The 24,858-nt window shown below is 40.2% G+C and overlaps 1 protein-coding gene across 1 annotated transcript in view; it reads right to left on the bottom strand.

Annotated features, from left to right (window-relative positions):
• The window catches only part of CFAP58 (cilia and flagella associated protein 58), an 89,915-nt gene that overhangs the window by 54,919 nt on the left and 10,138 nt on the right, over positions 1-24,858 (bottom strand). The window contains exons 4-11 of the mRNA XM_006095945.1: positions 24,298-24,454; positions 22,659-22,853; positions 19,865-20,002; positions 17,764-17,923; positions 13,491-13,573; positions 12,066-12,257; positions 1,142-1,303; positions 360-506 (exon numbers count right to left, since the gene is read on the bottom strand). Of these exons, the coding sequence (XP_006096007.1) occupies positions 360-506; positions 1,142-1,303; positions 12,066-12,257; positions 13,491-13,573; positions 17,764-17,923; positions 19,865-20,002; positions 22,659-22,853; positions 24,298-24,454 (1,234 nt within the window). The remainder of the gene's footprint in view (positions 1-359; positions 507-1,141; positions 1,304-12,065; positions 12,258-13,490; positions 13,574-17,763; positions 17,924-19,864; positions 20,003-22,658; positions 22,854-24,297; positions 24,455-24,858) is intronic.

The raw sequence follows: 24,858 nt of genomic DNA, 5'->3' as shown, positions 1-24,858 counted from the left end.
TATAGAAGGCCCAGGGAGGAGAGTAGGAGGGCTGGGCCTGGGTTGTCAATGCAAAGGGATTGTGGAAGCCTGCAAGCTCCAGGACTTCTTGGGCACTGCTGGCCTGCGAGGTTCTCTTCTGCTGATGTGATGATAGCCAACACAGCTGAGCCAGGTGTTTGTACATCTCCACTGGCCTTGTCCTTGTTTACCTGGGAGCACCCCCTGTAAGGTAGCCTGACCTAGAGGTGGCAGAACTCATCCTCCTGGCACCTTGGCTGTCCTCCCTGCCCCTTGTTGCCTTCGGTGAGTGTAGAGCCTGCCTCCATCCGTTGAATAGAGAGACTATAGGTCCATCACTTTCATCGTAAGATCTGTACCTTCAATGTTTCCTTCTCCTTCTCTATGCGCTGCTGTTCCAGATGTAGCTTCACGAGCGCTGACTCTTTGGCAGAGATTTCTTCCTTCAGCTGATCTACCTGATGAGTCATAATCTTTAATTTTTTCTTCATTTCCGTTATTTCATCCTAACAAAATGAAAGGAGAAGTGTTTGGAAGTGAATTAAATTGACAACACAGTCCCTATGGAAGTTCAAATGCACATTCGAGAACTTTTAAGGGAGGCCCTTTCAAAACAGTGGTCTCCTGACTACTTATGACTGGGCTATTCCTTCGTATGCTGTGCCATCAACCTCACTGTACTTTACAGCAGGAACTCTCAAAATATTATGACTATGCCACACACACACACACACACACACACACACACACACACACACACACACACACACACACACACACACACACTTATTCCTCACTTTACTAGAGAAGAATTGGAAAAGCTCTGCAATTAAATGACAAGAGTACACTGCTCCCCTCTGAGTCACAGCAGCTATTAGCAGCTTTAAAAATTAGAAGCACAGCAGCTATTAGCAGCTTTAAAAATTAGAAGCAGGAGAACGGCAATACTACATAATAATTAAAAGCCAGACTGAGATAAACAATCTGAGAGTTCTGCATAAAATTCATCTTTTTTTTTCAGATGAATTCCACGAGATTATTTTCTTGATCTATTCTAAATTCTGCGATTAGGATGATAGAAATTGCTTTGAATCCAGGATGGGGAGGAATCAAAGTATAAAGACATAAATACATTCTTTACCTGAGCTTCCACCAGGTTTTTGCTGTACAGATTCCTGTCTGACCTCACAGCTTCGTACAGGTTCTGTTGCTGTTTTAATTTAGTCTCTGATTCAGCGATTTTCTTTTTGTAGTCAAAAATCTGCATTTCGCGGACTTTTATGTCTTCCATGTTCATGAGGACCTGGAGGAGAAAGGATACAATGATGGTTAAACAGCCCATCTGTGGTTACCAGTTCAGTACACAGAGATTTTTATCCTAGGGAAGCTAGTAGAAATGCCAGCAATCAAAAAATTGGACTGTGCCTCTAATCACTGAGGTACAACACAGAAATTCAGCCCAGCTGATTAGGGGCAAACATACATTTTATCTCCTCTGGAGTTCTGCTCGAGCATGAGCTAAGCACAGTTATTTTGTGATCACAAGAGGGGAGGGGCGGGAAATAAAGAAATCCTTTCAAATCTGAAAACCTCTCCTGACTACCTCCACTACCAAAAAGAGAAAGGAAATAAAGTCTCGGGTTTAAACAGATCTTAACACAGAGGGCTCAGAAAGATAAGAGATAAGTTAGCTGTTTGGCTACACTTGAGTCTTTGTAGTTAAACACAAGAAAGAAAAGTGGCCTTTGAACACTGATAGCAATCACAACACTGTCATGCCAACGTCAGTGTCACTCCATCAGGGAAACTCCAAGGGCTTCATAAAACTGTGTTCTATCGCGCACAAAACACTTCTGGGAAAGATAAGATCCGAGAATAACTGCCTCCTTTTGTAAGTACGGAAAACTGAGGCAGGAAATTCCACAGAGAGCCAGTACCTCTCGAACAAGCAATCCATACAATGAGAGTTACATAATCATGACTCTCGGCTCAATGTCCACAGAAATTGATATTTATGAACAAACTTCTTCAGAAATTCCTTAAGTAGAAAAATGTTAGTGATTCGCTCACTGGAACTCTGGTCTAAACAATACATAGGACTAAGACACATAAGGAGAAATTTCTTAAGATGTCACCGCATTTCAGTGAAGTTCTCCTAATTATTGGCTAGAATGGAAGGAAATAAACAGCGCAGTGTGCTAGAGAATAAAAGGACAGGGTGTGCTTGAAGTAACACAGCTGGGGAGGTTCCTCTGAAAAAGAGGCATTTTACCTAGAATTTAAAGGTCAAAAAGTACTTAGACCTTTGCCATGCTGATATTCATTGATTCAGGTGTGGGCTACCTGTGAGCAGCATGTCCCCAAATCATTGCACTACAGAATTCTTTTATTCCACTGGTGGAATTAGTATTCTGGAAAATACACTTGGAGAAACCCTGCTGTTATGTTTTTCCTTCAGGGTCCATGATGGCTGGTGTTTATATCTTTAAATAAACACCTTTCAAAGTTTTCTTGGACTTATAATTAAGGAGAGATGGTATTAAATTTTAGCAAGTGCCTTTTCAGCATATATTATTTTATAGCATTTTTTCTTATTAGGTTTATTGATTTGATATAGTTGTATTCCTCTTACAAGTATTTTATTTCTTTACACACAATTCTGTGTGCCATAATTTTAATTAAATGCATAAATGTGAAACATACATTTATTTTATTTTCCTTATTTATTGGAACTTCCTTCTCTCTTGAACCCACATCAGCCCCTCATTGGTTCATAAAGTAACCGGGTTAACAATCTAGTATGTGTTCTTCCATATATTTTCTTTGAATTCTGCATATTCTATTCAAGTCCAGTAATATCATCATAGCTAATATTTCTCAGGTACTTTCTATGTAACTCATTTAATCTTCCCAAAAATCCTATAAAATAGACATTATCATCACCCCGATGTTCAAAGAAGGAAACCAAAGTCAAAAGAAGTAATATCATTCACAACTATTCTACTAGGACATATACAGATACAGGAATTTGTTGGTTTTCATTTTGCTTTTTGGGGTTTGGTTTTTATGTTTTGGCAAAATGGGATCTCCTTATATATACTTTTATGCACCTTGCTTTCTATCATTCAATAGTACTTTGTGGAAATCACATGAACTAGCTCTAATTCATTCTCTTTAAAGTTGGTATAAAACCCTATAGTGTGAGTGTACCATCCTATACTCAGCTCTTCCCCTCGGTGGGTCATTAACTTAGTTTCCACTGTTTTGCCACTATGAACCACGCAGCAATGAACAGTGTTGTACACATGTCCTTTTACTTATTTCACTTGTGCTTTTACTTCTGCTGGGATGGATCCCCAGGAGTGGCATATCTGACTCAAAAGAAATATATCTTTTTAAACTTTAATAGATATTGCTAGATTGCTTTCCAAAATGGTTGTAACACTGCACATACCCATACTGCCAGCAATAGTTTCCTTAATAGAAAACTCTCCTTGTGGTTTGGGATAAACTCCCTTTGGTCATAGTGGATGATTCTTTTAATGTACTGTTGAATTTGGTTAGCCAGGATTTCATTTGGGATTCTCCATACATATTCATAAATGATCTAACTCAATCCCCTTCTTTTTGGTTCTATTTTAAAATCAATGTTTTTGCTGGTTTCAGAAAATGAAAGGAATCCCTTTCTGTTCACTTATTAATTCACTTACCCATTTATTTATTGAGGCACTTTTATGCAACCTCAATCTATGTAATTGAGGGCTTATCTAGGGCAAGCACTGCAAAAGCACTAGCGATGTAAAGAAGAATAAGACTCATGGCCTACCCTCAAGATCATCTCTGGTGAGTGACTCAACCATAAAATGGATAATCAGGGAATGGATACAACCAGTAAACTGAGATATGCACAGAATGTTATGAGGGTCTGAGGATGGTCCTACCCATCCTCAGTTAATATTGAGCATTTACAGAATTTGTGGGAACTGCCTCTGCCTTCGTATTCCTCAATCATTCCAACCTCGGACCCCAAGCTCTCTCCTGGTCCTGGAATCTTTTTTCATTATCACTGCAGAAGGCATGGGTAATATCAGCACAGCAATGCCAATCAATATTACCCAAAAGAATACAAAGTGCATGAACAGCACTTTTCTAAATTTATTTGCAAATATATATATTAGCCTGGGAATTATCTGATTCTTAAAAGTTTGAAGAAACTCAACTCTATAATCATTAGGCCCTCGGTGGCAATTTTGGAACTAATTTTCTCTCAACTTTTTTGGTAGCATCCATAGTTATTAATCTTTCCACATTTTCTACTTCTTCTTGGATCAAACCATGATATACATACACATTTTTGAGAGAACGATTTCAAACATTTTTTAAAATGTATGTGTCTAGAGTTGTACAACATAATTTTATACTTTTACTATTTTACTATTATTATTTGCTATCAACACTTTGTGTGGAAAAAATGGCCCAAGGTAAAAATATATTCTGACTCAGCAGTAGAGGTCTTGGTTGGGGGCCTAGAAAGAACAAAATTAGCCCTAGCTGATCTGGTTCAGTGGATAAAATGTCAGCCTGTGGACTGAAGAGTCCCAGGTTCAATTCCGGTCAAGGGCACATTCCTGGATTGTGGGCTTGATCCCCAGTAGGGGGCATGCAGGAGGCAGCCAATCAATGATTCTCTCTCATCATTGATACTTCTATCTCTCTTTCCCTCTCCCTTCCTCTCTGAAATCAATAAAGATATTTTTTTTAAAAAAATTAGAAGACCTGCGACAAGGAGGTGTGTGGAAGAGGCATGTGAATAGATCTGAAATGAAAAGAAATCCCCTTCCTTCTTCAATGTCTTTGATCCATCTCTTCAGGTTCCTTAAAAATGAGTAGTAGATGGCCTTTCAAGATACCACCACTAGTAAATGTGAAACCTGAGTAAGGTATCCATGACTGGGTCTGTTATTTGCTTGATTTTTTTTTAAGAAATGCACCTTTCTCTGAACATGATCACCCTCTTTGGGGTCAGTGAAACGAATAGATTGAAGATACTTTGAACAGCATGATCAGCATTTGGAATATCAAGAGGCACATCAGAGAAAAAAAAATCTTCCATCACTCTGGGAGATGTTATAATAATCCTTTGCACAGGCAGAATAATGCTCCAGAGAAAGGGTTCCCATTTCTTTTGGGGCATCCAGTAGTAGGGTCCACCTCTCTGCAACAATAGTGCACAATCTCACTTCTGCATCCTTGAAGCTGGGAGGAATAAGAACCCATCGTGATACCAAGAAGATCAAAGGCATTTCAGTTAAATGACAATGAAAAAATAAGTATTGAAACTAAGGGAAAAGACAATTCACAAAGCCATCTAGTTCTGAGTGTTGAGAACCAAACTTTTTTTTTTAAAAGAAATCATTCAAAGCAATGTCATACAGAAGTTCCAGTCCTGAAAATTCATAAAACGTGCAGGGTGTTAAGTAGGAGCAAAACCTTTTGTCAGCAAAACGTCCCCCCATTAAAAATGGTTATCAGAGATGTGGGGTGCCAGCTGTGGGGCTGGAGTTAAATTAGTTGATTACACGTTAGATATCTCAACCCAACACATGAGATAAATCACACCCAAATATAGAAGGTTTTATCACAGCCAGAGAGTTGGAGCTCCCAGCATTTGCAGGCCCGCTTCAGAGGAGCCCAGAAACTGCTTATGGTGCACTATCGGGGTGCAGTCCCAGTTTATAACCTACTCCTGCCTTTTCTTTTTCTCTTAGAACAACCTGCCAATAGAAATAAGACTGAGATAAAAATCAATAACACAGGCTGGAAAGCTGCAGCGTAGTCAAAACATCATATAGACGAAGGCAGGGTAAGGAAGTAGGTCACTGAATGTGGAACTCTTTAACTTGCATTTGATGAAATAGTGCAATAATCTTTTCAAATGAGTTTTTCCTGACTCGATGTCAATGGTCTGAATGCTGACAATGCCTTTACTTAAGAACACTGAAAAACTCACTCTCAGAAAGGAAGAACCTGGGTGCCCAGGCAGGTGAAATGTTAAATTTACTCACTTTCTTGTTTCATCCTCTATCTTAAATGTATAGTGCCATACCTATGTTTCTGGTTTTTTAATAACATTACATTATATTATATAATGAGGGATATAATGATATCTACCTCAGAGGACCATTATGAGGATTTGAGTGAGAAAATGTGTATTTGTCATGGAACAGACTGAGAATTTCAGAGGGAAGGCATGGGTGGGACATGGGGGATAGTGATTAATTGGGGAACTTATCTATATAATAAAAGCCTAAGCGACTGTTACAACCAAATGACCAGTCGCTATGATACGCACTGACCACCAGGGGCAGACACTCAATGCAGGAGCTGCCCCCTGGTGATCAGTGCACTCCCACAGGGGGAGCACCAGTCATCCAGAAGCTGGACTCACGACTGGCAAGCCCAGCAGCAGGAGCCTCTCCTGCCTCCACGGCAGCGCTAAGGAGCAGTGAGTTGAGTGGTAAGGAACCTGCAGCTAAGGAGCAGCGAGCCAAGCAGTAAGGCGTGAGCATGTGGGTGGTAAGGAGCGAGGGATCCCGGACTGCGAGAGAGCGCAGGCTGGGCTGAGGGACACACCTCCCATGCACAAATTTTGTGCACCGGGCCTCTAGTATGCATATATGGACACAGACAATAGAGTGGCGAAGGCCTGGGAGGGGCAGGTGCCGGGTGGAGAGGGTCAATGGGGAAAAACAAACAAACAAAGGAAACATCTGTAATACTTTCAACAATAAATAAAAAGAAAATGTGTATTTGTGCCACTATATAGGTACCTAGCATAGTATAATCTAACCATTTAATAAATGCTAATAGATTACCATGGTAGGCTAACATTATATCATATTGTATTAGCAGTATACTTAACAAATCAGTTTTGTTTTTCTATGGATCAAATTCTGTTCTGCAGAAAAATAGTGACCCATAATACACTTCTTTCATTATAACACCAAAAGCTTATAATTTGTGGATGTCCCATTGAGGTACCTCTCCAGGGTTCTAGCCTATTAAAGGTGCTCTTGTCTAAAACTGAATAAATATCAAAGAAACAGGAGCTTCTTTTTGTTATGAAGTACCTATTCAGGGAACAATATTTCTTTGATCTTTTGCTTTCCTCGCTTACTTCTAAGCCCTTGAGAGCACATTATTATTCATTTCTTGGAACCTGTGTCTAGAAGAGCTTTGCCTGACACTCTTATAGGCAAACAAGCAGCGAGCTAAGACAGTTGTAAGGAGGGATTCGTTGTAAAAGACTGCTTTTGGGCATGTGAAATGTCTGGGAGGCAAAGGCCAGAAGTTTAATGTTTAGAATGAAAAGGGAGGGGCCCTAATGTAAGCCAAATGCATGATGTGCAAAATTCTTCTCAGATTTAATAATTAACTAGACGTGGTTTTACCTAGAATTGGTAACAGTTGAGAAAAAGAGTACATATGGTGGACCACAACCTACAATGCCATACCTGGCGCCTCTCAATTTATCTGAATAGTAAAATCTAAGAGTGCAGCAGAGGAAAAACCATGAGGATAAAAAGTGCTGAAGCACTGCAGTAGCTTACTTTCTGGTTCTGCAAATATTCACTCCCTCTCCCTACCCCCACACCCTCCATGGAAGGAGTCTCTTCCAAAAGAGCCCAACCTACTTCCTGGATGTTGGTGTGGTCTCATCCTTTCAAATCTCCTCCATTTCCTGCTCACCACCACCCCCTCCCTTCCCCAATTTCTGTTACTTTTCTTTGTTTCACTCTAGTTCATTAGGTCCTCGCCTAAAACAATGCAAGGATCAAGGTATTTTGCTAAACAAACACTATTCTTTACCTTAGAAGAAACCTGACACTAATTTTCTTCTATTAGGTTGAACCTTAAGAAATCTCTGAGCATCCACTGTTTTTCACTTACAAAAACAGCTACGTTAGAGGTTCAACCTAAATATCTTCCCATAAAGGAATTTTCAGAGCCTGGCTTTTACCCTGGGGCTTCCAGAGGCCATTCTTTCTCTAGTTCGAAGGCATATTTTTTCCATAGACCCCATTAAGCTGCCTTTTTCCTTATTCATCCTTGAACAAGGGAGGATTTATTGCACCCTAGGAGCAGCTCTATTAAGGTGGGTTCAACTCTTAGAATCACAGGATGGTGCTAGAATCCACTTTTCAAAACTACAGGTGGGAATACAGTGATGTGCAGAGCTCTGTCCACTTCCCAATCTTCAGTATTCTTTCATTTAGGATATTGTAGGAGCCCAAATGCCTATGTCTTATCACTCTGAGCTGATGTGGTCTATGGACAATTGTAACTCCCAGTATGTCCCACTTTCAGGGGAGGTTCTCTCTGCCCTGCCACATCCCTAAGCCGCCATCCCCAGAATGCACTGGGCAACCACCAGCTCCACCCTGCCTTCCCCATTCTTTGGATTGGCCATAATTGTCCGACTGGCTGGGCACAAGCACTTGACTAGCAGGAAGGTTGAATGACCTGGTCAGTACAGACACTGAGTAGGGGAAGAGATGGTAAGAGATTTCTGAAGCATCTTTCTAGCTCTTCTCGGGTTGTCTCTTTTATGAAGCAAATTCAAGGAACTGTGAGTTGAGGTCCAGATAGATTTTCTCACTTCACCTCCGTTGGCTTTAAAATTCTCATCCATTCTCCTTTCTTCTACTTCAGCATCAGGCTCTATGTCAGCCTTAGTGTTTGATGCTGTTAAAAGTTTTTATTTTCCATACAAACCAGTGTAAACCTACTTTTGCCCCATTTGCACAATTTTGCATTGTGTTTTTATCAGATTCATATTGTAAACATTGTTTCCCATTAATGATTTTCTAACATTAAATGTACATGGGTTTTAATGGTACATAATACTGTATCAAACACACATAGCACGATTTATTTTGAAGAATATTCTTTTATAGAAATCTTTGCATTTCTTATGGTTCCACAGACTCAGTTTTTAAAGAAACTGCTGGATCAAAAGAATAAACTTGGACAGTGTATACTCTAGAAGTAGATGAAAATGTCAGCTTCATGACATCATCCCCAGCACCTGACATTATCCCTCAACTCCCTATAAATAGAATGCACGAAAGGCAACTTTCTGTTTGTTCAAATAAGGAAATAAGGAGTAGGGGTGTGTGTGTGTGTGTGTGTGTGTGTGTGTGCGTGCGTGTATGGGGGGGGGGGAGGAAAGAGAGACAAAAATATGAGGAAGAGCAAAAAAGACATATATGTCCTTGATAAGAAGCCCAGAGAGGACACAAGTTGCTATAGCAACTGATATATGCTATCAGAGATTATGTAACAGATAGAAAAATTATAATTGATAATATATTTTAAGGACTTGTGTTTAAATTATTTAGGCGAGACACTGTATAATCTTGTGCAGTTAAACATCAGAAAACTTGATAAAGTTACCAGCAAAACTTGGTACTAGTATCTCTCCTTTGCAAGAAAACAGAAAAATAGATAATCCTATATTAAAATCAGTGGCAGCATTATTTTTATCACACATCATCTATCCATTTGTTTAACACACACTTTTTTGGTGCCTACCATTTACCAGCATGCTGGAATGAAACAGTGAGTGAGATAAAATCCTTGCTCCCAAGAGCTCACTGTAAAGTAGGAAAAACAAATATGCAAGGAAATAACTATACTAGAGGATGGTAACTGCCATCCCAGAGATATAAACCAATCCATCACGTAGGAAATGACTAGCTCTGCCTAGGCAGTCAGAGCAGGCTTGACCCCAGAGATGAACATTTGAGCTGGGTACTGAAGGATGAATAGAGTTTTCCATGCAGAGAAGGGGAAGAAGAACTTTCTAGGGAGAACCAAGAGCTTGGACTCTGTCTTTTAAGTCAGAGCATACCAACTGCTGTCTTGCATGGGTGACAGGTATATACAAAAATACTGATTCACTCTACCCACCGGGACCTGGGCAGCTATCATCCTTGGGTGAATCCCCTCCAACCCTGTCTCATCCTCCTTATTTCCACATGCCATAGGCATTGTTTTCTATGAGTGTTGTGATGCAAAAAATGTTAGGAAGCACTGCCCAAGGTGGCTCAGAGGTAACGAAGGTTGATGGGGCCAGGAATAATTATAAGACTACACTGGAATTTTTAACAGTTAATTCTGATAGTATGATGGCAGCCAGGAATGGAGAGAGACTGATTACCAGGAAGGAGACGTAAGAGGCTTCAATGGATTATAGGTTCAGATACGTTCAGTGTCTCGCCATATAGGTCCCTCCTTTAGGAGGATCATACTCCTGCCCAGGGAGTAGGATCAGGCTTCGCCATGTGCTTTGCTTTGGCCAATGGAATATGGGTGGACAAGCCCTGTGCCCTTCCTTTGGCAGCAGAAGCTCTGAGAGCACCCTGAAGTATCCACTGTTACACTCTTTTCCCTCTGAAGAGGCCAGCACATCCCAACAGAGCCATCCTGGAGTGAGGAGGACAAGAAGCAGGGCTGCAGCTGACCCTCAAAGGCCACTAATGTGAGCAAAAATAAACCTTTGTTGCGGTAACCCATTCAGCTAACGCTGACTGATACCGAGGCCAATGCGCCAGCCCAAGCCAGAGAATATGAATGCCTGAACTGACAGCTAGTCCTCTCAGAGTCAGTAAATCAATCCAGGGAGCTTCTAAGATGATTAAGTCAGCAAAGAAATGTGCTGAATGCCAAAGGCTCCCAATCAGGGGTAGGAGGCTGGACGGATCATATGCATTTGTGCTTCTCTAAACTTATATTCTGCAAATATCTGCTCAGCATTTATTTGGCCTAAATGGGAAGAAGTTATAAAGCTTGTTTCCCAATTTCTTTATGTTTATGACTCAAAAGTTGGCTGTCCTCCTTGTCATTTTGGAGATTCTACTCAAAAAAAAAAAAAAGCAAAATTTAAACATGCAAAAGCATCAGTAAACATTGTAGAATTTACTGCAGATTTCATTGAGATGGAAGAGAGGGCTATGCAATAGCATAGCAGACAGTACTTTGCTAGAGGGACAATCTCATTAAATCAGTCTTTTCTCCAGAACTCTCTTCTCAGCCTCATAGCTAAAACTTTTCTTCATTCCCCAACATCCCCTGCCCCCCATCCTGAAACCACTGCTCATTGCCATCTGTGAATGCACCAAAACAATACTTGTTTAACCACTCTTGCTTAATGCAGGCAATGTGCTAGGATGACTGGTTAAAAGTAACATCCAAATCCCTGAAGTCATGCCTAAGGATACTGCCTGAGCCTTCTCCCTCATAAGCAGTTTAGGAGAAGTAGAAACTGAAACTCAGCTACACAATGGGAGGATTTCCATCACTGGTGAAGTTTTAGGTTTGCAATAGTATTAAAATAAAGATGCTCTTTGAATGTGTGACACACTTAGCTGATGCCAGTATTTACTCGCCTCTTAACCTGAGGTCATTTAATTAGAAAGATGCTTTTCTCAGTAGGGCAAGAGGGAAGATGGAGAACCCGGAAATTAGGACAGGGGCCCAGAAGGGGAAAGAGAGAGCACCAAACATAAGCCTTGCCCATGTCACTGTTTGGCCCAGGATCAGCTCTGGGACAGCTTTTATACAGTCAACACCATTCCTCTTAAATCTTCATGTAAACCACAAGCTGAAATCTGAATAAATCGCCTTTACAACAGTGTGCCGATCAGAAAGGTGACCATTAGAGCCCTGGCCGGTGTTTCTCAATGGTTAGAGCATTAGCCCACACACTGAAGAGTCACAGGTTCAATTCCTCGTCAAGGGAATGTGCCAGGGCCAGGCGCATGCGGGAGGCAATCAATTGATGTGTCTCTCTCACATTGATGTTTCTCTCTTTCTCTTTCTCCCTCTCTCCCTCCCTCCCTTCCACTGTCTCTAAAAATCAATAGGAAAAAATATCTTTGGGTGAGGATTAAGCAAAAATAAATACAATTAAGAAAAATAAAAAATTTAAAAAAGAAAGAAATGTGACGATCAGAAAGAATGTGCGGTGTTCCCTCCACCCACACCATCAAGGAACGGCTTACCTTTTGGGTGAGGTCACTGGCTTCATTGATGTACCGATCTCTGTCCTTTTCCAGTTGAAAGATGATCTTTCTCTGCTTCTGAGCCTCGTCTTTGTAGTTCTGTATTTCCTCCTCCAAGTTCCTCTTGGCTTGTTCATGGAGCTTTACCAGGTCTACCTGTTTCTGGGTCGCGTGGATTGCCCTGAGCATATTCTAAAAATAAGGACAACAGAGCATCCCCATTACTCAAAGTGTTTGGATATTTGGGGTTAGCTGCATTGTTTTAGAGATGAGTGAAGACAATCATATTCTCTAGAGCTTATTAAGAGCTCTAGAGAATATCACTGTATATAAAATATAAATGGACTAAATATTACATGTGTTAAAAGTACATTTAAAAATCTAAATCAAATAATATTGTTTGCATGTACAAACTTATAGAATAAAGGAACAGTTTCCAGGATTATGCAAAAAAAAAGATTCAATGATTTTCCTAAGGAGTGCTATGCATGTAATAATATCTAATCTATTATTTCCTGAGATTCCCTACCTAGTCTACTTTAAGCCAAAGGGTAATCTATTTTATTAACAATTGTTCAATCCTGGGAAACTAAAGGGAATCATGACAAGTCAGAATGAACAAATACAGGCTGTGTCTACTTTGATGAGATGAAGTTGTCTTGGCCAAATGCCATCAGGCTGTTGTTAGGAAGCAGCCTCCCCACTCTGCACCTGGCCAATCACTTTTCCTCCCCGAAGGAAATCCTTGAGCAGGAAAGCTTATCCTATAACCTTGAAAATAGTTAATGTCCTAAGAGTGACTGTCAATGGAAGGAATCCTTTGGAAGGGGCAAGAGGAGGAAAAGGGTAGGGGTGCGGGGTCTCGCCTGGAATGAAGGCTCTCCAGGCCTCAAACTCCCCCAACCCCTCCCTTAGCTTTGGACCATATTGAGCTCAAAGACTAGGAGAAAGAAGGGCGGAAAACCCAAAACCTACAACAATCCTGAAAAGATGGAGGCAAAGTTAGAGACTTTTTATATCACCATACCTTAAAATCACCAAAGTTAAAATTTTATTAGCAGTCAGCTCTGCTTTCTAGATTAGCAAAAGACACAGATCGTAGATATTAAACTCAGATATTTTGAATGACTTGGGCAGTCTGGGATGCCAAATAACACACCGCCAATAAAAACAGAATCCACAAAACACTCTGAAATCCCCTGCTAGTTTACATGATAATGTTCCAGAATTCCTTTGTGCTCACAGATGATAATGCAGTTTCAATTCACAGCCAGTAAATGCTGGACTGCAGATAACTGCTTAGAGGAAAATTGAGCACTATTATTTATTCTAATCTACTTCTGTTTGCCTCCGAGTTTCCTGTTATAGGCAGATATTATAGCTAAAGAAAGGCATTTATTTACCAGTGTTACCGTAACAGCTCACCTTATTTAACATGTCCCTTTCTCTCAGAAGCTCATCCATTGCTTTCTTATCAAGTTCTGCTTGTTTCTTTGAAGCCTCCACCTCTAAATCACCAGAGAGAAAAATAATGATCAATATGGAGTCAACCTAAAAAGAAATCTGCCCAGCCGGCTGATGTGGTTCAGTGGTTGAGCATCAATCCATGAACCAAGAGGTTCGCTTCCCAGTCGGGGCACATGCCCAGGTTGTGTGCAACAGGCAGCTGGTCAATGTTTCTCTCTCATCCATGTTTCTATCTCTCTCTCCCACTCCCCCCCCCTCTCTCTAAAAAGCAATAAAAACATATTTTAAAATAAAAAGAATCTGCCCACACACAAAACTTGCTTTACATACTTATCTATAGCTATAAAACGACTGTTTATTAACTGTGACACACTCTTCATTATAACTGAGAAAGATCTTCCTGTCTCACTAGACCAGCGGTTCTCAACCTGTGGATCGTGACTCTTTGGGGGTCGCCTAAGACCATCGGAAAACACATATATAATTACATATTTTTTGTGATTAATCACTATGCTTTAATTATGTTCAATTTGTAACAATGAAATTGGGGGTCACCACAACATGAGGAACTGTTTTAAAGGGCCGCGGCATTAGGAAGGTTGAGAACCACTGCACTAGACAGATGGAAACTGAGGCATAGAGAGATTAAGCCACATGCCAGGGATCTGCAGCTAGGAGGTAACAGGGCTGAGATTGGGAGCACAGATTCACTGACTCCAAAAGTCCTTGCTCTTTTTAAATCCTTCTTATTTACAAGTAATTAGAAACACAGAGAGAAACTAGAAATAAAAACAAGTAAAAAGAAAAGAATTCAAATCAACCGCAATCTGTTTAGGATTTTGATGTCTGCAGATTTTTTTCCTGTGCAAATTATATGTGTGTATCATTATAAATATATATGCATGCCAAAGTAATCATGATACACATATTGTTTTGTAACTTGCTTTTACAATTAACAAACAAAATAAATGTCTCTCTATATTATAAATGTGCATCAACATCAGAAGTTTTAATTACTGCATATTTCTCTATATGAAAATGTATTATTTATTGAGCCAATTCCCCTTCTTAACATTTAAATTGCTTCCATTTTATTTACTTATTTGTAAATTTTAGCAATGATCCTGTAAAAGTTATTTTTAATTTGTTATTCTAGGAGCAGAAGTCCTGAAACAAAAGGAATTTTTTTAAGACATTTCTCTCCTCCTGCCAAATTTCTCCCCCCAAAATTAATAGCAATTTAATTCCTCACACAAACCACCACTAGTTATTATCATTCTCTTTGATCTTTGACAATGTGATGGATTATTAAAACCAGTATGCTTGTGTTTAATTTATATTTCTTTGTCTGGTAGTGAAGTTGACTACTTTTTCATGTTTAATGATCACTTATTTGTATTTGTTTTTCAAATTGTCCACACTTTAACCTTTGCCAGTTTTTCTCATAAATTGTTTATCCTTTTTGTGGATTTTTAAGAACTCTTTATGTATAATAAGGATACTAACTCTGACTGACAATATTTTGGTCATTTGCCTTCATATATAGTCTTTAGTACGTTAAAAAATAGCTATTATTTCACTAAACTTCTCAATCTTGGCTTTATAGTTTCTATATTTGGTGTCAACTTTTTCCCCCAAGAAGTAACTTATTATCATACTACCATTTTTTAATAACCAGCCCATATTGTACACTTGTATGAAACAACATCTTCATCTTAAATGAAAATTTTGGATCTTTCTGTGGCCTTTCCAATCTTTTCCATTAATCTGTTAGACATCTTCACTATACCATTTAATTATTGAAGCTATATAATACACTTAAATACCTGGGAAGGCAAATGCTCCCTTATCACTCTTCTCCAGAATTGCCAGGTTATTGTTACATGTTTATTCTTCTGGAGAACACTAGAATCCATTTTCAAGTCCCAGCAATATAACTCACTGGAATTTTTATGGATCATATTAAGTATACAGATTAATTTAGACAGATTTTTATCATTATTACATTAAGTTTTCTCATCCAGAAACTTAGTATATCTCGCCATTTTTCAAGTCTTCCTTTATACCTCTCAATAGAATTCTGTAGCACTTTTTATATATAGGTCTTGCAGATATCTTGGTAACTTTATTCATAGATATTTTATTACTTTACTTGCTATTGTGAGAGGGGGTTTTTCCATCATATTTCTAACTGATTCTTTGTATGAAAGAAAGCTATAGATATCTATATATTTATTTTATAACCTGCCACCCTATTGAACTCCCATTAGTTCTGGCAGTTTTTCAGTTCATTTCTTGGATTTTGTTATAGAAAAATAAATAAATAAATGGAGGATTCATCCTCCTGACCATTATGTCTAATGCCACTCTTTGATAGGCAGAGGTCCCTAAGAAGAAATAATGGTTAACGATATCTATAAACTAACAAGAAGAGAGAGTGTGAAGACCTCTATAAACATGATTTCAGTATGAAGAGTTGGGTTCAACACTGAATATGTAATTTCTTTTCAAAGCTTAGAACTATTGCAAGCAAAAACACAGGAATTTAAATAGAGGAGTGTTTTTAAAGTCACTAAGCCCGTTACAAAACAAGCTCTCGGGATCCATTTTCCTTCCCATCTGTCACATTAGATTGTTAAACTGTGCTAGACAGTAAGCATGCTGAGGGCAGGGACCTCCATGCACCCAATGCCTAGCATAGTACCTGCACATAGTAGGAATACAATTTATCAAATGAAAGAATAAGTGAATGGAGAAACTGTCAAGGTAAAAGATTTTTTTCCTGATGTCTTAGAAGGAAAAATAGCTGCACTTCTCAAAGGCTCACATGACATATGTTTCCAATAAAATCTTACCTGGAGATTCAGATTTTACCTAGATGTATGTTTTTTGGTGATTTACGACTCACAGCAGCCCGCTGGGAGTGAATCCAGTGTTCCTGCCTCACATATTCTGGTATAGTCGGAATTCAGACCCGATCCTCTGCCTCCAAGTCCAGAGCTTTTTCAGACACCCCAAATTTGACTAGTTTCCCCTATTTTCAATTATATTCTTTTCAGAATGAGATCATAGTCTGTCCTATTACTATATACATAGTAATATATCTGGATAATAATAGATGACATTGAGTAAGCACTTACTATGTGCTAGGCCAGTGGTCGGCAAACTGCAGCTGGCGAGCCACATACGGCTCTTTGGCCCCTTGAGTGTGGCTCTTCCACAAAATACCACGTGCGGGCACGCACATACAGTACAATTGAAACTTCGTGGCCCATGAGCAGAAGTCGGTATTTTGTGGAAGAACCACACTCAAGGGGCCAAAGAGCCGCATGTGGCTCGCGAGCCACAGTTTGTCAACCACGGTGCTAGGCACTTGGCCCCACATGTTTTATGTGTATTAGTTTATTTCATCCCCAAGACCTAAATATAGTGGAGGTGGGATCTGAACTCAGGCAGATGTGACTCCGGAGTTTGTATCCATAGTGATTTTTCTGTACTAGATGGCCTTCCCTGGCACTTAAATTTTGCCTCCACAGGCCAATGAGAGAGCTGGTAGAACAAGTGTTTGCCAGATGGTAAAGTACTAACAGAGAAAAGAAATTAGAAGCCATTTACTTTCGTCCCACTAATCCTTGGTACAGTATTGCCTCAAATATTGCTGATGGGGGACATTCATTTTCCTTTATCCTTATCTTTGGTGAGAAAACGGACTAATGCTAAAGGTCATGTAGAACCCAAACCTAACAGTATAGATGTCACTTACTCCATGACAAATACTGAGCAATACTTTGGGCTGGATTTACAGTGTGCCAAGATAGTCTGTTGAAGAATTTTTAAGGAATTCCTAATGATGTCCCCTCCATATTGTCCACCCACCAGTTTGAACGCTGTTTTGCTGATTTCATTTACATGGTTTGTGGTTTGTACATACAGAGCCCTGAGTTGCCAAATGACATTAGTCACCAATGAAATGTCTATAAATGCATTTTTAAAAGGCACAAAATAGCCCTAGCCGGTTTGGCTCAGTGGCTAGAGCGTCGGTCTGTGGACTGAAGAGTCCCCTAATGATGTCCCCTCCATATTGTCCACCCACCAGTTTGAACGCTGTTTTGCTGATTTCATTTACATCTCTCTCATCGATGTTTCTAATTCTCTATCCCTCTCCCTTCCTCTCTGTAAAAAATCAATAAAATATGCATTTTAAAAAGGCACAAAATAATCCTTGGTTTACCTCTCTCTAATCCCAAGATCTGACTTTTTAGAGTTTCCTTGTGCTGTTCTACTTCCGCCTTTTGGTCTTCAATCTGGTGTAATTTCTTATGGATTTGCTCCCTGATTTTGTTGAGCTTCCCGATGTCAGTGCGCATCTGATGAACTTCTTCCTCTTTGGCCTGTAATTAGTGAGAGAGAATTAAGCAGGGGGACATTCGGTAAATAAAGGGTGACTGGATGATGGCAAACTCAGAACCAGTAAGAGGAAATTCTTCCTATGTCAGTGTGAAGTTACTCTATTGGACTAAATCAAAACACACACTGTTTGGTTTTGAGGGAAATTGAAAAACTCTATTCTCTGAATAAAATATGTGGCTATATAAGCTAAAAATAATAAAAAGACAAATTAAACCTGATGTCCCAAGGCACCACTGAATGCTGAGCTGTGTGTATCATAAATGTGTGGATTTTGTGTACAGACACTATATTCGATTAGCAGTTTCACAGACTCACAAAGTGATCTCTTTCAGAAGGTTATTAACATGCCATAAAGTATTCAAATACGTTTGTACCCACATGGCCACAGCCGTACAATTACATCCACGAGAGGAGGGGGCCTCTGTCCTCAGAGGATGGTAGCCAATGGGTGTATATTCAGACAGGTGGACAGGGCAACATTAAAAGGTAAATCTACATAATGCCCAAAGGTACAGAACAATAAAGTCTAGCAAAGGAAAACACCAAATTTTTGTCTATGGGCTTCAAGTTTTATGAATTTTTTTTACATTCAAATTAAACTCACTTTTCAAAATTTTGTCATTTTTAGAAATTACTGGGAAAGCAACCAGTGACACTTCTACAAATAAACTTGGGAATTATCCCCAGGTCTTGCCACTGAAGAGACTGAACTTAGCTGGGCATGTTATCCTCAGATTATTGGGAGAAGTTGAATGGCCTCGGTTCAGGATCCCTTAACAAAAATCTATCATCTTTCAAGGTGCCCCAGTCGTGTTATCAAAAGAGAGAATTAATGGCATAAGTACTTTTACTTTAAGTTCACCTTAGGGGCTAATATATTATTTTGCCTTAAGTAGTCATTTCATTTCTGCTTTAACTTACAACATTCTCATAGGGAATGCTTTCGAGTCAAACCATTCTAGATTGTTTTAAATGTTCCTCAGCCTCAGGTCCTACAGGGTCCAAATTAACTGACCTAAATCCCCTTTCAATTGCAATAATAAGGTGTTCTAATTCAATAATTATGCATCCAGACCCCATAGTCAGATTTCAGAAAAATCCTGGAGACCTCTAAGACTGCATACAAAACAAGATACAAGATGTGCAATATGTGTGTGTGTGTGTTTGTGTGTGCGCGCGCCGCCGCCCCTAAAGCGCGTTTATGTCTCTTCTCATATTTCCGCTAGAAAACTCAGAAGGAGCTGGTGGGGCTGAAACTGAATAATTCATTACTCCACGCAAAGTATTAATTTTTATCGGCCCCTCATTTTATAAACAAAATTCTAACATAATAGGGTTTACAGAGTTTTCAGAATTTTGTTCTATTAAGCATGTAGGCATAACATATGTACCCAGATAAAGTTGTTGTCCAAACTTAACTTGCAAGCACTCTTCAGAAGAAGGGGAGGAAGAACAGGAGGCCTGTCTTAAAGTTTGCATTGGACAGAGTGAATATCATGCTTCTACCATCCTAGAAGTAAATACCTAATAGAACCAGTCCATCCCCCACCCTGCTCATTCTACCTTCTCCATACAAGTAATAAAATGCAATCTGACTTCTTTGCTATTCGCTCGTGTAAATGGTTTCTAGCTCTCGGCAACCGGTGACTTGCAAGGCTCAGTTACAGAGATGAACATCAGAGCTCGCTTTGGAAAGCATTTGCATAATCATATGATCAATAATCAGGTTTGCAATTTTCTAAGTAAGAATGGGACTTATCACATTGTCTGCTTCCAGGCACAAAGCAATCACGGTAGGCTTGCACCTGTCTGATGCATCAAGGCTAATTCAGGTTATGGAACCGAGAGCTCCGACCGCACAGCAAACCTATAGGGAATGAAGGAGGGAGTGCCAGGCAACTGATGTGTCACTGGATAGTTACTTTGAGCTCCAATGCCTTCTGCTGGTTTTCCTGGGATAGCTGCTCGCAAACCAAAGCGTGTTGTTCGTTCTCTTGCTGAAGTTTAGCATTTCTCATCTGAAACTGCTCCAGTTCCTTTGCAGCTCTCTCGTTCAATATCTGAAAGAGGTAGAATGAGCTGGTTAACTTTTTTTTGATCTGATTACAATATCTGTGTCTCCACACAGGAAGCCCCACTATTTTTGTCTTTGTAGAAATGGTTCTTTATCCCCGTGAAAGCTCTAACGCACTCAAAAATGATGAATGTTACTGGTAAATGGATGAGGAAAATGACGCCTTATAATGAATAACACAGAGAGGACCTTTTTTTTTTTCTGAGAGCCTTGGGAAGTCTTGTTCACAGGTGGTGGATAAATATTTTAATACCATTCGGCAGGCTTCGCACACACAACAATTGCTATAATCATTGCAAATGAGCTAGGGATTCAACCGAGTTTTAGCTGCTGTGAGGCTCCGAAGCTACCTCTTCAGAAGCAAATCCTGCATTAACATGCCTACTATCTTTTCTGGAACAGAACCATTCACTAACACCAACACAATTCCCCTTTAATCCAACTTAAGTCAAAACCGTGGAACAGCAGTGGGATGGTTTCTAACAGCCTGACCTCAGTGTCAATTGGCTTTTCCTCTTACACTCCTTGATGGTAGGTTTTATAAAAAGAGAGGGTTAGATTTTAGGGTGCCGTTTCTGTTGGGAGAAAACTGGGGAGATGGAAGGATATCAAATCGCCTGAAGGACAAAAAGAAAAAGATGTGTATTTAGCTGACCTTGAACAGCGTGAGGGTTAGAGGCACCCTCCCCACACATTTGAAATCCCTCCCCATACAATTTGACTCCCCAAAAGCTCAACTACAGTTGTCCCTCAGTATCCACTAGGGATTGGTTTCAGGACCCCCTAGAATACCAACATCATGGATGCTCAAGTCCCTCATATAAAATGGCACCAAGCAATGCATACAGTTAGCCTTCCCCAACTGAGGATTCCCAACTGCAGTTTCCTAACTGCGGATCAGAAACAGTATTTTTGATCCATGGTTTGTTGAATCTGCATATGGGAAACCAGCAGGTAAGGAGGGCCAACTGTATATTTATTGAAAAACATCTGCATCTAAATGGACCCGTGCAGTTCAAACCCGTGTAGTTCAAGGGTCAGTAAAGCTTTCATGTAAGCAAGAGTTAAACATGAAAAGAATCCATCCAATTTCCCATCAACAGGAACTAAATAAGATATAGCTAGCTATGCTAAAAATAAAATTGTTTTACAGGAGTCCTGGATATTGCTAAACAAAGCACTATAGTTTTATCATGATGTCCAAAATTCTCTCGGATTTCACGCTCAAAGAAGTCTCATATTTTACTTGAGGATACTATATATTGTTTATTATCTATTTTATTTCTGGCTCTATATAAAATAAATAAAGTAACTGACAAAGAAATGTGTTCTAATATCTATTTTTTAAATAGAAAAATGCTATATGGCTTGACAATTCTTTGGAAACTTCCTCAGAGAAAATATTTTCCAGAAATGACTTTTTTTCAATTACATGAACTGCTTCTTTAAGAAATGAGAAATGACAGACTAGAATTATTACTAAGTTACCTTAAACCACTATTACAGGGGAAATGTTACCAAAAAATAGTACCTTATTTAAAGTGCGTAAAGACTGAGTATGGTTCCCTAAACTTGAACCTTTAAAATAAACCTGTTAAAAATAAACCATCTTATATTTGCACAATGGAATACTATACAGCTATGAGAGTGAATGCTCTATGAGCTCTGTCCAATAGGACTTTCTGCCCTGATGTAAATATTCTCTATCTGTGCTATCCAGTACGGTATCTACTAGTCACAACTGGATCTTGAGCACCTGAAATGGTGCTAGTGAAACCCCAAGAACTGAATTTTTTATTGTATTTAATTTTAAAACAAATTTAAATAGCCACATGTTGCTAATGGCTACCATATTGGAGAACACAAGTCTATAACTATGTGGCAATGACATGAATGAATATCACAGACAAATATGGAGAAAAGGAAGATAGACATAAAAAAGTACATCCTGTATGATTTCATTTCATAGTACAAAAAGGCAAATTCTGATCTCTGCTTAGAATTCGGAATAGAGGAGACCTCTGGGGGAGAACATGACTAGGAGGGGGCATAAGGGAGATACCTGGAGTACTGTTTCTTGGGCTGAGTGCAGGTGACCAAGTGGAGAAAACTGATCAAGCTGGATACTTGTGACTTATACACTTTTCTATGGTTATTATACATTAAGAAAAGATTGTCCTGGCCAGTGTGGTTCAGTTGGTTGAGCGTTGTTCTAGACACTGAAAGGTCGCCAGTTCAATTCCTGGTCAGGGCACACACTCAGGTTACGGGTTTGACCCTGGGTCAGGGTGGGAACAGGAGGCAGCCAATCAATATTTTTTTCTCACATCTATGTGTGGGGGGTTTTTTTTCTCTCTCTCTCTCTGCCCCTCCCTTCCTCTCTCTCTAAAAAAATAAATTAAAATATTTTTTTTAAAATTAAAAGTTAAAAAGAAATTAACCTGTTGGAGCTGGGGGAAAAAAAGGAGGGCACATATCTACCCATAAGAGCTATTCAAAGGGCTCAGTGTCTTATTACCAGCAACTACAGTGAAGGGAATTTGCTGCTTTCCAAAGAAAATACAAAAGGCCCCAACAGACCATGAACCAAGGTGCTGGTCTTGTTTTTGCGAGGACCCCCATGCAGCCTGCACCCTACACACCTTCTGCTCCTTCAGCTGCTGCTCCAGCCTCTGCAGCTCCTCCTTGCTCTTCTGCACATACTGATGCAGGGCCTTGATCTCCGTCTGCCTGGTGTCCATGTCCGTCTGAATCTGCTTGAGCTCTTTCTCCAGTTTTTCCTTCTTCCGAGTCTCCCTCAAAGCTTCATTCTGACGTTGCTGGATTTCTTGTTGGAACTACAGGCACAGAAAGGACAGGGAGGAAAGACATGAACCCCTCCCCAGGACAGGTCTCAACCAGCCAAGCCTCTCCCTCTCCCTGGGCAGTCACTTTGTAGTAGCATTTCCCCTGTAGGTCAGTCATCTTTGAGCCCTGATGTAAAAACATCTCAAGAATATTCTGCTTTGCCCGGCCAGCATGGCTTGGTGGTTGAGCGTCAACCTATGAACCAGGACCTGGTCACGGTTCAATTCCTGGTCAGGGCACATGCCCAGGTTGCAGGCTCAATCCCCCAGCAGGGAGCTTGCAGGAGCAGCCAATCAATGATTTTCTCTCATCATTGATGTTTCTATCTCTCTCTCCCTCTCCCTTCCTCTCTGAAATCAATAAAAACATGTTTAGCCCTAACCGGTTTGGCTCAGTGGATAGAGCGTCGGCCTGCGGACTCAGGGGTCCCGGGTTCGGTTTCGGCCAGGGGCATGTGCCTTGGTTGTGGGCGCATACCCAGTGGGGAGTGTGCAGGAGGAAGCTGATTGATGTTTCTCTCTCGTCGATGTTTCTGGCTCTCTGTCCCTCTCCCTTCCTCTCTGTAAAAAAATCAATAAAATATATTTTTAAAATAAATAAATAAAAACATGTTTAAAAAAAAGAAGTGGGGTGGGTAGGGGCTGGGAGCTTAGAAGAAGGGGGGAAAGATGGGGAAATGGGAAATATATGTAATACTATCAATAATAAAAAACATATTTTTAAAAAAATCTGTTTTGTTTTTCAGAGCCTTCCCACTAAATATCCACCCGGATGGTGGAAACAAATCCACAAAGAAGATATAAAATCCAATTAAATATGGAAGCCCAGAATCTAGAAAAGTTAAACATGGAAGGAGCTCATCCAATTCTCCATCAATGGGAACTAAATTAAATGTAGCCAACTACCCTAAATGTGAAATCATTTTGTACATGAGTACTGGATATTGCTAAAGAAAGCACTAGAGCTTTATCATGGTGTCTGAATTCTATGAAAGGCCTTTCTCTTATCTCATGATCAAAAGTCTCCTGTTTTTCTCCTAGAGTTGGGATTTGTGTATTATCTATTTGACCTCTGGCTTAATGTAAAAGTGTTCAGAAGGGTTCAGCCAGATGGCTTCCTTTCAATGGAAAGGATCAAGGGAACTACTTTCAGCATCTCCAGATGCAGGGCACCCTGACCTTCACCAGGGACAGTTTCTTGGGCCAGACAGATCTGTAAGCAGTGCCCTGCCTGAGTGGCTTCTCAGACAATGCTGAGAAGAGTGGCTCCAGTAGAACCGCTCCTGCAAGAACAAACCAAAGAAACAAGCAGAACAGTGGATGCCACCGTTGGACAGCAGGGCGGAGGTGGGGGGGTGGGGGGAGGCTGGGGAAGGACAAAACCTCCTTCTGGAAGGAAACGGTCCTTCATCAAGCCCTACTTGGCAGAGCTGACCTGAATGATGGCGTGCTCTGCCTCTTCTCGGCTTCGCTCCGCATTCTGCTGCTGATCAGTGGTCTGAGCTAAGGACTCTCGTAATTTCACCACGTCTGACAAGAGCTGGTCTCGCTCCTTTGTCACTTCTTCTTTGAACTTCAGTAAATCTCGGATACTAAAAGAGAAGAACACAGGAGTCAGACTAAACAGCCATCTGCTCATGAGGCCTCCTTATCATCCTCTGAGCTCATTTTCATGGGAAAGACTCTAGATCCGTGGTTCTCAACCTTGGCTGCACATTAGAATCACCTGGGAATCTATTTAGAATCCTGAATTCGGGGCCTCTTCCTCTTGATAATCTGTTCCTTTGTGTCAGCGAATTTTTACAACTCTTTCCTTCCATTTCCTCTGTTGTACCTTCTTATTTAATAAGCTTCTTCTTCACCAAAACCCCGTTCTTATATCCTGTCTCAAGGTCATCTGTACTGTCTGCGGGCACGTGCGTCGTACAGACCCCCGTGCTATAGGCGAGCTCGTAGACGCGACCCCTTGATATAAGCCCTGCCTCCAGGTAGAAGC

The sequence above is a fragment of the Myotis lucifugus genome, unplaced genomic scaffold, assembly GCF_000147115.1.
Source record: "Myotis lucifugus unplaced genomic scaffold, Myoluc2.0 scaffold_162, whole genome shotgun sequence".
Lineage (NCBI taxonomy): Eukaryota > Metazoa > Chordata > Mammalia > Chiroptera > Vespertilionidae > Myotis > Myotis lucifugus.
Note: the sequence above shows the minus strand (reverse complement) of the source record. Positions and strands in the feature narration are given on the sequence as shown.